This window comes from Acomys minous, assembly GCF_964271855.1.
Source record: "Acomys minous genome assembly, chromosome: 3".
Lineage (NCBI taxonomy): Eukaryota > Metazoa > Chordata > Mammalia > Rodentia > Muridae > Acomys > Acomys minous.
The window spans coordinates 9,454,096-9,469,812 of record NC_140485.1 but is presented as its reverse complement, the minus strand read 5'-3'; the positions used below and the strand labels follow the sequence as shown (position 1 = coordinate 9,469,812).

General features: G+C 41.9%; 1 protein-coding gene across 1 annotated transcript in view; it reads right to left on the bottom strand.

Moving 5' to 3' along the window:
* The window catches only part of ESF1 (ESF1 nucleolar pre-rRNA processing protein homolog), a 58,194-nt gene that overhangs the window by 857 nt on the left and 41,620 nt on the right, over window positions 1–15,717 (bottom strand). Inside the window, exons 11-13 of the mRNA XM_084774556.1 lie at window positions 12,243–12,330; window positions 3,592–3,668; window positions 1,480–1,626 (exon numbers count right to left, since the gene is read on the bottom strand). Coding sequence (XP_084630682.1) covers window positions 1,480–1,626; window positions 3,592–3,668; window positions 12,243–12,330 — 312 coding nt within the window. The remainder of the gene's footprint in view (window positions 1–1,479; window positions 1,627–3,591; window positions 3,669–12,242; window positions 12,331–15,717) is intronic.

Below are 15,717 nucleotides of genomic sequence, written 5' to 3'. Positions count from 1 at the left end.
AAAATTTAAACTTGGTGTCAGGAAAAAGTAGCTACTAGCTAGGTCTGGTAGCACAGGGCAGTAATCCCAGACACTTCAGAAGCTAATTCAGGATTCCAGATTCAAGGCCAGCTTGGCAGCTTAGCCAAACCCTGTTTCAAAATATAATACAAAATGGTAGCTGCAGATGTTGCTCAATGGTGAAGTATTTGCCTAAACCTCTGTGACACTCTAAGGTCAATCACCCCAGGACCACAGGGGGAAAAACAAAACAAAACAAAGAAATCCAATCTCCAGTCCAACATTTGGTAAGATACAACCCCCAAATTTCTCCTCTATGTTTTTACACAAAGTTCCATGGTTCTAACCTGAAAAGTGTTCCCTTCAATCCAGCCAGGCTTAGCAGCGAGCAACCAAGAAAGACCTGAGGCTGCTTAGTTATAGTGATGCCAACAGACACGATACCAAGAATAACAAAGGAACTCGTGTGTGTGTGTGTGTGTGTGTGTGTGTGTGTGTGTGTGTGTGTGTGTGTGTGTGTGTGTACAGGTGCCTGAGGCTGGTATCAGGCGTCTTCCTTTAATGCTCTACCTTACTATTTGAGACAGTTCCTCTCCCTGAAGCTGGAGCTCATCAAGTGGGTTGGCTGGCTGTCAGCAGCCCCTGGAATCCTCCTGTTCCATCACCTACAGCACTGGGGTTGTTATAGATGCACACCGCTGCTCGTAGGTTTTATGTGAGTGTTGGGATGCAAACTAAGGTCTTATGATTGCTCAGCAAGTTCTTTACCCACTGAGCCATCACCACAGCCCTTATTTAAAAAAATTAAAATTTATTTATTTGTGTGGTATATAGAGGTTAGAGGACAGCATGAGGGGTGCAGCTCTCTGCTTCCAACATGTGGAAGATGAGGACTGGACTCAGCGTGTCAGATTTGGTGGCAAGTGTTGCTGCCTGCTGAGCCATCTCACCAGCTCCATGAAAAATATTTTATGCATGATTATTTATCTGTGAACATAGGCCACATAATAGGAAATTATGCTTTACTTTTCTTCACGAGAAAACCAATTTATGAGAAACTTCATGGAATAGAAGAATATATGAAAACATGGGGCAATAGTGGCCTTGCAATGCCTCTACATGCCACAAAGTCATTTACGTCCTTCCCTCCACTTTGCCAAATTCAAAACCCACCCATCTTTTCTTCCAAATTCACTAATGCAAACTGCTAAGTAATTCCTAGTGGATATTTTCAAGTTTTCTGTGGAGGGCTCAAACACATGCATATGGCCATTAGGACCACACACTCAGCTTAAGAAACAAACTGATGAGTGACAGCACCAATACCCACAGAAACTACAAAAGCATGGCCCACCATGTTGGCTACTGTACACGGCGAGATAAGCCCACGGTCACGTGAGCCCTTCATGCTCAGCTGTTGCTGACTTTAGAGTTAACTTCACCCTCAAGAAGCTAATAATGCCTTGTGCTGCTGGTTACCTCAAATTCATCCTCAAGTAACTCCTTCTTTTTCATAAGCTGTTTCTTCTTCTTTTTGCTCAGATTCTGGTGCTCCACGATCTTGTCATAATTGAAATGCTTCTTGCTGTCCTCTTCCTCATCCATTACGAGCAAAGCCATCTCAGCCTACGGAGAGGAAAAGAGACAACGCCGCCAATGTACAGCTGAGGTTTCCTCGGCTGCTGTTCTGAGAACTGCTTAGATCATGAATGGAGAGTAGGAAGAGGCCCAAGACCCACAGCTTAGGTTCATTCCAGGCTGTGATGTGAGCATTAGCTCCAGGAAAGGAGGGAGGAAACAGCCTTAGTCAAGAGACAGACTTCCATTCCTGTAGAGTAATCTCATTAGCAGGCAGAAGGAACAAGCGCCCCGGGTCTGTCAAATACATTTCATCTTCACCTTGTTCTTTTTAAGTAATGACATGAAATTTATTTTGTGATACAAATTACAGTTTCCAGATGCATACTTTAGCAATTAGGAAAATTCTTTTGCCTGTTTTTTTCCTTGTCTCTTTCAACACTGATGTACTTTCACGGGGCAGACTCAGCATTTGCTTCTGCGACCAAGCATTCTGTTTCTACTGACCACGAGATTACAGAGACCCCTCAAGAGTCAGCTAAACAACCACATGCATTAGAGAAAACACACACGGGCACACTCACAACCCTTGCACATCCTCCCGTATTATACACAACACACTTAAAATCCCTTTCCTTGGATCACTGACACTCACACCGACACTGACTTCCTTACAGAGCCATGCTCCACAAATGGATCTTTAAGTAACTTTAAGCGTACGACCTATATGTAATGGATGGAGAACAGACAAATGCATTAAGCTGAAGAGTTTAGGTGGCCAGTCAGGGCTCACTCGCAGAGACGCATGGGTGCTGCTGACCCTGCAGAAGTGCATGCGACTTTGGAGCTCTGGGATCACTGGGTTAGGCATAACCAATACTGCACTTCTTTCTTTTCCTCTTGGGTTTTTTCAAGACAAGGTTTCTCTGTGTAGCCTTGGCTATCTTGGAACTTTCTTTGTAGACCAGGCTGCCCTCTAACTCACAGAGATCCTCCTGCCTCTGCTTCCCAAGTGCTAGGATTAAAGGTGTGTGCCACCATGCCTGGCCCGTATTTTTAGGTTTCAATAACATCATTTTCTTTCTTAGTCATACTATATTATATGAATAAGGCAATCTTTCAGTCATAAATGGGGGGGGGGCGTTCGCTGGCTTGAAAAACTTTAATTTTACACATTAGCTGCAGAAATAATGTTTGGTAAAGGAAACATTTAAAAGATTTGTAAAGGAAACATTTAAAAAACTATCTGGGCCCCGGGGGGCCTGCTTAAACTATGGCACCAGCCAAGGACAATATGTGCAGTAAACATTGAACCCCTACCCAGATCTAGCCAATGGACAGGACATTCTCCACAGTTGAGTGAAGAGTGGGGTCTGATTTTCACATGAACTCTGGTGCCCCATTTTGACCACGTCTCCTGGATGGGGAGGCCGGCCTGGTGGCACTCAGAGAAAGGATAGCAGGCTACCAAGAAGAGACTTGATACCCTATGAGCATATACAGGGGGAGGAGGTCCCCCTCAGTCACAGTCATAGGGGAGGGGAGTAGGGGGAAGTGGAAGGGAGGGAGGAATGGGAGGATACAAGGGATGGGATGACAACTGAGATGTAATGTGAATAAATTAATAAAATATATATTAAAAAAATAAAAAACTATGTGGTGGGCCGGGTGTGGTAGTGCATGCCTTTACTCCCAGTACTTGGGAGGGAGAGGCAGGTGGATTGCTGTAAGTTCGAGGCCAGCCTAGTCTACAAAGCGAGTCCAGGACAGCCAAGGCTACACAGAGAAACCCTGTCTTGAAAAACCAAAAACCAAAACAAACCAAACCAAACCACCAACAACAAAAAAACCAAAAACCAAACCCAAACAAAAAAACCACTATATGGCTAATGTATTTACAAAATCCACTTGAAATTCGGTTTTAAGATTAGAGACACTGAAAGCTCAGGTGGAGCACACCATTTCAGCTGCATGTTCCAGCCACCCAGACACCCAGCAACACCCATGCTCTACCTTTTGCTTTTCCAGGTCTGCGTCTTCCTCTGAAGATGCACTGCCTTTTGCTGATTTCATTGATTTCTTCTTTATACCTGGTTCAACCAACACAGGAGGATTAAAATGACAAGAATAAGAGTAAAACTTTGTTTACATTATGAACAAAATATCTAGGAATAATCATAACAATGTCAAAACTAAAAGAAGGAAGCACACAGCACAGAAAGGTCATGTGCATAAATGGTGAGAGAAAAATCACTGAACTATATACTGAAACCAGCTCAGTCCTTTTGCAGTTAAGAAACACAAAACAACGCCGCCCCCACCAGTTATTCAAAAGGATAAACAATTTGCTTCATCCTAGAAAAAGAGAACCCGGTTATGCCCTTATCTGTAAAAGAAGTGGGATTTAAATTAATTAATTTATTTGTAAATTGTATTTGTGTGGGTGTGCATGTGCCACATCAAATGTCAAGGTCCAAGGACAACTTGTGGGAGTTGGTTCTCCCTTCCATCATGTGTGTCCCGAGGATCAAGCCTAGGTCTTGGGTGTGGCAGTAGGCACCTTTACCTTCTGTGTTATATCTTACACATAGGTGTATGTACCAAGTGCGTGCCTAGTACCCATGGAGGCCAGAAGAGGGCAGCAGATCCCCTGGAACCGCAGTTCCAATTGAGCTGCCCTGTGTGCTAGGAACTAAAATACAATTCTCTGCAAGAAAAGTGAGTACTTTTAGCCACTGAGGTCTCTCCAGCCCCAACTAGGGAATGTAGTAATGGCAGCTACCTGTAGGGCTATTCTAGGGACTCTGCAGCTTAGTAAACTGCAAGAATGTAGCTACTGCTTTGTACACAGTGCTATAGATGCCTGAAAATATTCCCATTATTGACTGATATACATGTATGTCCTAAGTTCCTTAGTAATTATGCTGATGCTAGGACTTTTCTTCTTTCTTTTGTGTGTATGTGTGTGAGGGCTTCAAAGGAGATGGACTCAGGGTGATAAAGTATGAAAGATCAGTTTGAATGTTCTGTTAGTTCAGAATATTACTGCAATGTTGGTTCCCTGTGAACCATGGGATACCGTCTTTTGAAAAACTCTTTGGGGCTGGAGAGATGGCTCAGTGGTTAAGAGGTCCTGAGTTCAATTCCCAGCAACCACATGGTGGCTCACAACCACCTATAATGTAATCTGATACCTTCTTCTGCAGATAAAGCACTCATATGCAATAAATAAAATAAATAAATCTTAAAAAAAAAAAGAAAACTCTTTGTTCCACTGTATAGAAACTGACAAACTTGGGCTAGGACTATAGCTCAGTTGGAAGAGTGCTTGTGGGGCATGCATGATGTTCTGGACTTGATCCTTAACACAACATAAAAGCAGGGATGGTGGCTCAACTCACGCCTGTAACTGAAGTGGAGGAAGTGGAGCTATGTGGGACTCTGTCTCCAAACAAAACAAAAAATGGCCCATGGAGTGGTTTGAGTGAGAAATGCCCTCCACAGTCTTAGGCATTTGCGCACTTGGTCTCTGGCTGGTGGTATGCCTGAGGGCGGCTAGGCGTGGTTCTATCCTGGGAACAGGCTGAGTGTGTGTACTTTCACCTCACTTCCACAGTTAACTATCTCTGTTCAAGACGTGAGCCCTCAGCTTCCTGCACCCGCCATCGTGCCTGCTGCCTACACCTCATCATGGGCCTAACATTCTGGAAGCAGAACCCAAAATAAAGTCTTTTATTAATTGCCTCAGACACGGTGTCTTAACAAGACACAAATGTAACTACCTCCCCCATATCCTCTATAGTAACAATAATTAAGATAATAGAAAGATGGATCAGTGGTTGTGAGCACTTGTTTTTGAAGAAGACCCCAAGTTTAGTTCACAGCACCTATACGGTGGCTCACAGCTACCTGTAACTCCAGTTCTGGGGGATCCGAGAGAGGGCACACTGTTTAGAAAACTTTTTTGAAAAGGTTTTGTTTTTGTTTTGATTCAGGTAACATGCTGGATACCAGGGAAATGAAAAGCTCTTGTTCTAGAACATTATCACTAATCTCCTAGCAAGTACAAACTCATTTATCTTAAGACAGTTCTGGTCACGCGTGTCTGAATGTCAGCATCAGGACAAGCCTGGATACAGTGAGATCCTGTTTCAAAAAGTGAACAAAGCAAAAGAAGGGGTTTTCTTTTTTCTTCCTGTTTTGTTCTTTTAAATCTATTGGGAATATTGTACATAAGATCAAATCTATTGACTCACACAAAAATAAGATGTTAGAATTTTATAGTTATAGAAAATAAATTGAAATAAGTGTTATGCCTATACTAATGGACTTTCATGTTATCTTTAATTTTTTTTTGTCAGTTAAAACATCATGGAGCAAACTGTTCATGCCCAGAGATCTTCCCATCCACCAACTTCATGATCCAGGCTGAATTTGTCCAAAATACTCCTATCCACAATTTCAACCTTTTTGAAACTTCACTTTGTGCACAGGTGCAGGGACACATATGCAAAGCATGTCACAGTTTGTTTGTTTTCAGTCATAAGACACCTTTTGGGAACAGTTTCCCTCCTACTACTGTGCCTTGCTGGGGGTGAAACTCAGGCTCATCAGATATGGTGAGAAAGACTGCTACCTGCAAAGTCACTTTGTCAGCTCCCACTTTAAACAAGTTCCATAATCCTGTACTAAGCATGCCTCAAAAATTGTTCATTATTTGTCTTTAAACTGACTTCAAAGTGGGCATGTTCAGTAGTGTATCCTTAACTAAGCATGCTTAGGAATATGCTTTCCCCTGTCAATGTGTCGGCTCCCTGAGCAACATGCTGAAAAGAGCACTGCTTTGGAAAAATTCCTGTATGGTACTAATATGCAACAGGTAATCTCTTTCCATTCTTTTCTTTTATTTCTTGGCTACTTTTGTTTGTGCCTTTTCAGTAGCCAAGATGTAAACTTGTATTTGGTTAAATTAAGCAAGAAGATTAATGATCTATCTATGGAAAAAGATGTGCTATAAAACAAAGCCCGTAAAAGAACTATCTACATGGAAATTCTGTTTTACATGGCTTCTAATGTCTGAGAATTGTGGCACAGAAAACCCCTTCCATTTAGTTGAGTGCTTCTTCTTCTTCTTCAAGATTTATTTATTTATTATGTATACAATGTTGTGTCTGCATGTACAACTGCACACCAGAAGAGGGCACCAGATCTCATTACAGATGGTTGTGAGCCACCATGTGGTTGCCGGGAATTGAACTCAAGACCTCTGGAAGAACAGTCAGTGCTGTTAACCTCTGAGCCATCTCTCCAGCCCTAGTTGAGTGCTTGTTAAGGGATAGATAGTAAGGGCCCTGCCTACAGCATAGGTGAGCTCTCAGTACTGAGCAGATGGGGAATGGTAAGTCCCCCTACTGACTTGCAACACCCATCCTCCCCAAGACAGGGCTCCTCTGTGTAGCCTTGGCTGTCCTGGACTCACTTTGTAGACCAGGCTGTCCTCGAACTCACAGCGATCTGCCTGCCTCTGCCTCCCAAGTGCTGCAATTACAGGCGTGCACCACCACCACCTGGCTCTGACTCCCTTTTTTAGTGCAAGTTCCTACATCCAAGATCACTTGCTCTTTCTTTCCTTTTTTTTTTTCCGAGACAGGGTCTCTCCATGTTAGCCTTGGCTGTCCTGGACTCACTTTGTAAACCAGGCTGTCCTCGAACTCACAGCGATCTGCCTGCCTCTGCCTCCCAAGTGCTGCAATTACAGGCATGCACCACCACCACCTGGCTCTGACTCCCTTTTTTAGTGCAAGTTCCTTCATCCAAGATCACTTGCTCTTTCCTTCCTTTTTTTTTTCCGAGACAGGGTCTCTCCATGTTAGCCTTGGCTGTCCTGGACTCGCTTTGTAGATGAGGCTGGCCTTGAACTCATATACTTGCTCTTTCTTTAGGGTGACACACTGGTTTTGCTTAAAAAACAAAACATCAAAAAGCAGCATGATTTTCACACCCAGCTTTTATTCATGAGAGTGCTGGCTCTGCCTCTAGTCTTTACAATATCCTTGCAGAAACAAATTAGGATTCAGATTCTATCAGATACCAACTGCCCCTGGCCAGTCTATTACCTTCAATATATTCAACTGTTAAGTGACCTGAAAACAGATTCCAGGACAGGATGCAAAATCTCTTGTAAACTGTAAAGAAGCATACAGCCAGGATGTTGTAAATATACAACACCCTGGCTGAATGAGTCAAATGGGTATAATATAGGTGACCTTCATGGTGGTTTATAAAATAAAGAAGGCAAGACAAAGAATATATTAAAAAACAACACAGGAATGTACTGTACACTTTAGTCCTACTTTTTCAATAGTAAAATCTTATAGTTTATACAACTAGGGCTGGGGTGTAGCTTAGTGGTCAAGTGCTTGCCTAGCAGACATGAGGCTTTCTTTCCATCCTCAGCACCAAAAAAGTAAAATTCCACGTTAGCAGTAAGAAATCTTTCTACCCAGGTGTGGTCACAATGAAGAAACGTGTCATTAGTAGATTCTTACTCAAGCTAAACTGGCCTGGTCACTAAGTGTTAAAATCTTATCGCACCACCTCCCACCATATGTGCAGCCTGCTCTTGACGAAAGCACTGTAATACGGTGTGTGGCTGTTCGTAGGTATCTTCAGCTAATGCTGAAAGTATCTGACAGTGACTGCTCACTGAGTGAGGACAAATGGCTTTGTATTCTGTCTGTGTGCTGTCTGGCACTACTTAAAAGAGACAAGCTCTTTTTGTGAGGTTCAGTTATTTCTCTCTTGTCTTGGTTTCCTTGGTTTTCCTTCCTTGGTTTCCTGCTGTCCTTTTATACTCTTGTCTCTTGGCTGGTCTTCAGATTTATATGTCTTGTCTTTCTCCACTCTCAGCTATCCCGACCAACCCAGTCTCCTTAAACTTGAGAATTTATTTAATCAACTTCCTTAGGCAATAACCCTGCCCTCAGATTTTGGTCTGTAATAGACCTCCTTTTGCAAAATCTGAGTTTCCTAGGGTTTTTTTGTTGTTGTTGTTGGTGGTCGTTTTTGTCTTTTTTTTTTTTTTTTTCCAAGACAGAGTCTCTCTGTGTAGCCTTGGCTGTCCTGGACTTGCTTTGTAGACCAGGCTGGCTTCGAACTCACAAAGATCCACCTGCCTCTGCCTCCCGAGTGCTGGGATTAAAGGTGTGCGCCACCACTTCCTGGCAAGTTTTCTATTCTTTTTTTTTTTTTAAAGAATTATTTTATTTATTATTATATAATGTTCTGCCTGCATGTACACTTACATGCCAGAAGAGGGCACCAGATCTCATAGATGGTTGTGAGCCACCATGTGGTTGCTGGGAATTGAACTCATGACCTTTGGAAGAGCAGACAGTGCTCTTAACCTCTGAGCCATCTCTCTAGCCTGAGTTTCCTAGTTCTTATCAGGTCTTTTTTAATGTGTTTTCTTTGCAGGGATCATGTCACTTTCTAGCTGTAGGGTTTTGTATATTCAGCAAGAAAGTCCTAATATTCTGTCCTAACAACAAAGCTCAGCAGGTCACTTCCCATTGCATCTCCATCTTCGCTCCACGCAGAACTCCCTCTCTGGCTCTGCCTCAGCCATATGGTGTCTTTCAATTCATCCAACACTGCAGATAATGTTCTTTCTCACTTTGCATCCTCTCCTTCCGGTGCAATGCTCTTCCGCTAGCACTTCATGCTCAAGGTCTCAGCTCAAGTATCAGCACCTCAAGGAAGTCTTCTTTGCCTGTGCTATTTACAGGACATACCCGTTTTCTCTTTCTCTTCCCAGTGATACTCTCTGTACAACTCTATTTCTTTTAAAATATTTACCATGCTTATATAATTTTGTTTCTATTTTTAGTACATGTTCTCTAAAATCAGAGTCCATGAAAGATGTTATCTTGTCTGTATTATTGCTGTAGCTCTAGCCTATCAGACTGCACAGTAGTTATCACAATATTAAATAAAGAAACATGACAAGGCACCAATTTTGGTCATAAATTTCATGCAAAAAGTTCTTAGCCTATTTTCCTTTAAAACAACAAAACACCAATAACTTCTAGAATCAGATAGAAAAAAATTTTATGAAGCATTCTGAAATAAACACATTGAAAGCAAACAAATTCTACCTGTATTGTTCACTCAGAATTCTTTGATACTAACATTAGAGAAAGCTTATGGGCAATTTAAATGTCTTGTCTTTAAGATATTGGGCACCCCATACCACTGAGCCACTTAGGCTATTCTTTGAAGCCTGCTGAGTTCTGCAATCCGATCAGATTACATATGTCAAATGAAGCACTTAGGACACAGAACAAGGAAACGTTAATGCTTTACATCTCCCTGTTATAAACTTTGTTTAAAGCTGGGTGTGGTGGTGCACATCTGTAATCTCAGCACTCAGGAGGCAGAGGCAGGCAATCTCTGAGTTTGAGGCAAGCCTAGTCTACAAAACTAGTCCAGGCTAGCCAAGGCTATGTGGAGAAACCTTGTCTTGAAAAACCAAACAAAACAACAACAAGCAAAAAACACTCTTTGTTTCAGACAGAGGATAAAGCTAAAATTCATCATCTGTTAGAAATGACCACACAGAAACACTCATAAGCAGATATTAGCCAAGTAATACAGGATAACCAAACTACAATGCACAGACCTAAAGAAGCTAAATAACAAGGAGGACCCTAGGGAGGATGCTTAATTTTTATTCAGAAGGGCAAACAGAATAGACACCCGAAGCAGTTAAAGAGAAGGAACAGGATGGGAGTCTACCATAGAGGCCCTCTGAAAGACTCCACCCAGCAGCGGATCCAAGCAGACGATGAGACACAGAGCCAAACTCTGGGGTGGAGCAAAGGGAGTCTTATGAAGAATTGGGGAATAGAGGGACCTGGAGGGGTCAGGAGCTCCCCAAGGAGACCAATGGAGCCAATAAATCTGGGTTGAGGAGCAGGGGAAGGGGGGTGCTGCAGAGACTGATGCACCAACCAAGGACCATCATGGTGAGGACCTAGACCCTCTGCTCAGGTTAGTAGATAGGGAGCAGAGTCTCCTTGTGGGTCCCATAATATGAGGAGTAGGGACTACTTCTGACATGGACGCCGGCACCCACACATTGATCACTTCCCTTTGCGGGGCAGCCTTGCCGGCCACAGAGGAAGAGGATGCAGGCTGTCCAAAAGACACTTGATAGGCTGAAGTTAGATGTTAGGGGAGGAGGGCTCTCCTTTCTGAGGACTAGGGGAGGGAGGGAGAGCGGATAAGGGAGGGAGGGTGGGATCAGAAGGTGATGAGAGAGGTGGGTACAAATTAAAGTCAACAAATTAAAAAAAAAAAAAAAGAAAAAGAAATGACCACCAGACAGGTATGGTAAAGCTCAATCTGCTTGGTTTCCATTTCCCTTTTTAATATTCTATAATAAAACTTATTTGACTTAATCTCCTTTTTCATCTATAAAATGTCAGTGCTAAGAGGCTATTACAACCAGGAAATAATTTTAAGCAATTCTGAGTTTTCCTATTGAGAACTGTCTGGCCCACTGGCTGGAAGGGAGAAGAAGCAGGGAAACTTCATAAACTATGTCTCTTTACAATGCCAGTTTGGAGCTGCCCCAAGAGCAAGCCTCTGGGAGGTCATGTGTGTGTGGCATCATAAGGAGGGGAGGGCAAAGCACACAAGAGCAACTGGAAATACTTACAGTGGATTCTGCGCTGACTGGCCCAAGGATGGCCTGAACCTTAGCAAACACTCACACCCCCCCAAAGGCAAGAACGAAAGCACCTGTGAAGCGCACGTGGCGTAAGCAGCATGGAGACAAGACGCCTTGGATGCAGGAAGGAAGACATCTTAGTTTAGGGATTTGAAGAAAAAGGGAGCTATGAGAAAGGCTGACTTTTAACTGCATTTAAGAAGGCTAAATGCAAGAGGAATTAAATATTAAGCATAGATGGTTTTGAATATTTGAACAGAAAAGGGTATCACACTGTAATTCCATCTATGAACTTAAAAATTATATACATGCCCTGACAAATCCATTTCACCTTTAATTCTTCCTTCTCTTTGTAGAGCGATGTAGAGTAGAAGCATTATCATGCAAAGAGACTACTCCTCATTATAAATCCCACTACTCTTTCTGAGTTCATCTGGCTAGTTATAAAGATACTTTCTAGAAAAGAGCCCCCATTAAACTGTTAAACTCACTATTATTAACATCTCATAATGAGGTGGCTTAGCACTCAAAAGTATTTGTTGCTCTTGTACAGGACCCAAGTGAGGTTCCCAGGACGTACTTGGCAGCTCACAACTATCTGTAACTCTACTCCAGGTGCTTTGACATCCTCTTCTGGCCTCCTCAGACACTGCATGTGTGTGCTGCACATACATGTAGGCAGAACAGTCATATACATATATAAAAATAAGGATATCTTTCAAAAAGTCTCTTATAATAAAGTTATGTTGTCTCTTCTATATACAGGGGCATGTTGGTTTATGATCTAAGTCTATAAGACATTTAGTTATAAACTACCTATGGAGCTACCCAAATTCTAGCAATTTTCAGAGTCGTTAGTCTGTATTGTTTCAACCTATATCATCTTTTTCTGTGAATTGCAACTAAAAATTACAAATACAGGCTGGCTTACCTATTTTTTTAACTTCTTCAGCAAAGTAGGGATCATTCAAATCAACATCAGAAGGAAGCTCATCTTCACTGGCTTCTTCAGCTAGAGCCTTAAAGGTGAGAAATAGCAGTGATTATCAATAACTTAAATTCACAATAGGTTACTTCAAATATTTAAAACAATCTATTTGCTGGTTAAGAGAAATGATTTCTTTTGCAACATCTTAAAACATAAATTAATGTTTTGTTCTTATATTGTGTTTAAAAAATAATCCTGGCTTAGGGACAGGGCTCAGCAGTTAAAAGCAGTCGTTACTTTGTCATAAAGGTCAGAGTTGTGATACCAGGGCCTGTGTCAAGTGGCTCACCACCAGTTCTAACTTCAGGCCCAAAGGAACTACCACCCAAGTCTGGCTTCTTCCTTTTTTCTTTTTATTTCTAAGATGGGTTTTCTCTGTGTAGTCTTGGCTGACCTGGACTAATTTTGTAGACTAGGCTGGTCTTGAACTCACAGCGATCCGCCTGCCTCTGCCTCCTGAGTGCTGGGATTAACGGTGTGTCCTATTACACCTGGCTTCGTCTCTGTCATTTTAATAAATATGCTTAGAATATATTCATCCTAGACGTAAAACGATCCACTAAACCTTAAAGGCACTGAGGAGTCAAAAGGCATGTGATGCTATCATCAAGTCTGGTGCAGAACACCAAGTGTTGAAGACACTGATTACTTACTAATGTATTTTAGATGTTGTTAACAAGTCCAGTCTTCTCTTGGCTGCTCTTCCTACCTCTGGTGTTTGCCAGACTCAAGAGCCTTCACCCAGGAGACCCTCTAGCCAAGCCCATGTGGTGAGGAAACACTGGTACATGGCACAATCCCGCCCAACTCTGCTCCCAGAGCAGCTGTGTCAGATCCAGTCTCCAGACTCAGCTAGGCCTGCATATCATATGCTTAGGCTCAGCCTGGTAAGCCCCTGACCCACTGTGACTGCACCCTCCCTAGTTCCCAGCGCCCCACTCATGCCTGTCCCAACCTTCAGGTATCAACTTGGCCTGCGGTGTCCACATCAGATACATGACCCACACAAGAAGGCCACATTTCCAGGTTTTACTGGACAAAAACTATGAGAGGTCAAGGCAGTATGTTCTCCCTAATCCACCAGTCCTATAGAAATGTTCTCCAGTGAGGGCTACCTAGATGAACTATAGGACACAGAAAAGAACCATCATAAAACTAATCAAAGAACTCAAGGAGTTTAAAGACAACCAAATAACTCAATGAACTCAAAAAGAATCAAATGCTGAGTGGCCCAGGAAAGCACCGAGATAAGGCTGAAGTGAGAAGACAGGGACAAGACAGGGTTTGAGAAAAGCATTTGACAGAGATAGAAAACCGGAAGAGACCTCAAGCCCAAAAAGAAGATGGAATTGAAAAACTTAACACAGTTAGAAGACTCAGAGGAATGCCTTACAAATGAAATTGATCAACTATAAGATAGCCTATGACTAACTAAAGACAAACTAGAGGAATACAGCAAGCAAAGAATATGAAAAAACCAAAAACCACCACCAGCACCAAAAAACAATCTAGAAATGCAAAACAAAATATAGGAAAGGGGGCCGGGCAGTGGTGGTACACACCTTTAATCTCAGCACTCGGGAGGCAGAGGCAGGTGGATTGCTGTGAGTTCGAGGCCATCCTGGTCTGCAAAGTGAGTCTAGGACAGCCAAGGCTACACAGAGAAACCTTGTCTCGGGAAAAAAAATATGTGTGTGTGTGTGTGTGTGTGTGTGTGTGTGCGTGCGTGCGTTTGTGTATAAAGGAATTGTGGGACCCACAAAAAGACCAATTATTTGAATTATAGGCACAGATAATCTCAGGTCAAAGGCATAGATAAGATATTCAAAAGGACTGTAGAAGAAAATGTTCAAACTAAGGAAAGATATACCAAGACGCTCTAAGAAGCACAGCCGTTAACACCAAATAGAAGAGACCGTAAGTGAACCTCCCACAACATACTATAGTTACAACTCTTAAACAGAACAGAGTACTGAAAGCTTCAAGAGGAAAATCACAAGTCACTTAAAAAAGGAAAATTTACCAGAATAACAGCTGATTTCACAGCAGAAACTTTGAAAGCGAGAAGAGCAATGCACTCCAAGTTCTACACAACCATCCACCTGGATGACTATACTCAGCAAAGCCATCTGCCATAGTTGAGGAGAAAGAAAAACTTTCCATAACACAAATAAGCTAAAAGAATTCATGTCCACCCGGGCGGTGACGATGCACACTTTTAATCCCAGCACTCAGGACACAGAGGCAGGTGATCTCTATGAGTTGAAAGCCAGCCTGTTCTAAAGAGTGAGTTTCAGGGCAGTCTAGGCTACACAAAGAAAACGCTGTCTTGCAAATACAAAAAAGATTTCAGTCCAGAAAACCAGGCCTACAAATAATACTTGTAAGTAAATAGTAAACATAGACAAGAGTCTTAGAAAGACAAATGAAGGTATAATTAATGAAATATAAGTACAACCAAGAACACAAATGCAAACCATACAATAATAACAACCAACCAACAACAGTAAAAAAAACTGTAAAATGACAGCAATCAACACATACCATCCAAAAATTTAAAATATTAACAGTCTCAACTCTCCAATCAAAAGATACAGGTTGGCTAAATGAATTAAGATACACAGTCTATCTTTCTGTTGTCTACAAGAAACTCAGCTTTATGATAGGAACCACCTTACAGTGAAAGGGTGGAAAAAGCATTCCAGGCAGAAAGAACAGGAGGCAAGCAGGTGTTACTATCCTACTAGCTGACAAAATAGACTTCAAACGAAAACCAATCAAAAGAGATAAAGGGCACTTCATTTTAATCAAGGGTACAGTTAAGCAATACGATATTATTATCTAACAAATATGTACTGAAATTGGTGCACCCAACTTCCTGTATACTATTATAATTAAAAAACAGACTTATATCAGCCCAATAACAGTAGGTAATTTCACCACCCCATTTCCTTTGTCATCTGGACAAAAAAATAAACAGAGAGACATGAGACATAGATGATATTATACATCCAACGGACTTAACAGATATCTAAGAATATTCTACCCAAACGCCAGAGAACATGCCTTCTACTCAGCAGCCCATGGAAGCTTCTCTATAACAGACCATATCATGTGACACAAAACAATTCAAAAGAAATGTAGAAAACTCAAATAATTCCATGTATCCTACCTGACCATAGTGAAATAAAAGCTAAAAATCAATACCAAACAAATCTCCAGAAAGTATACAAACTCATAGAGAGTAAACTCACTACTGGAAATGGAATGAGTCAAAGAAGAAACCAAGAAACCTGGAACTGAAAGAAAATAAAGCCACAGTGCAACAAAATCTCTGGGAAACATTGAAAGCCGTCCTGCAAGGGAGATTTTATAGCCCTTAGTGCTTACAGTAAAAAATTATAAAAAGCACAAATAA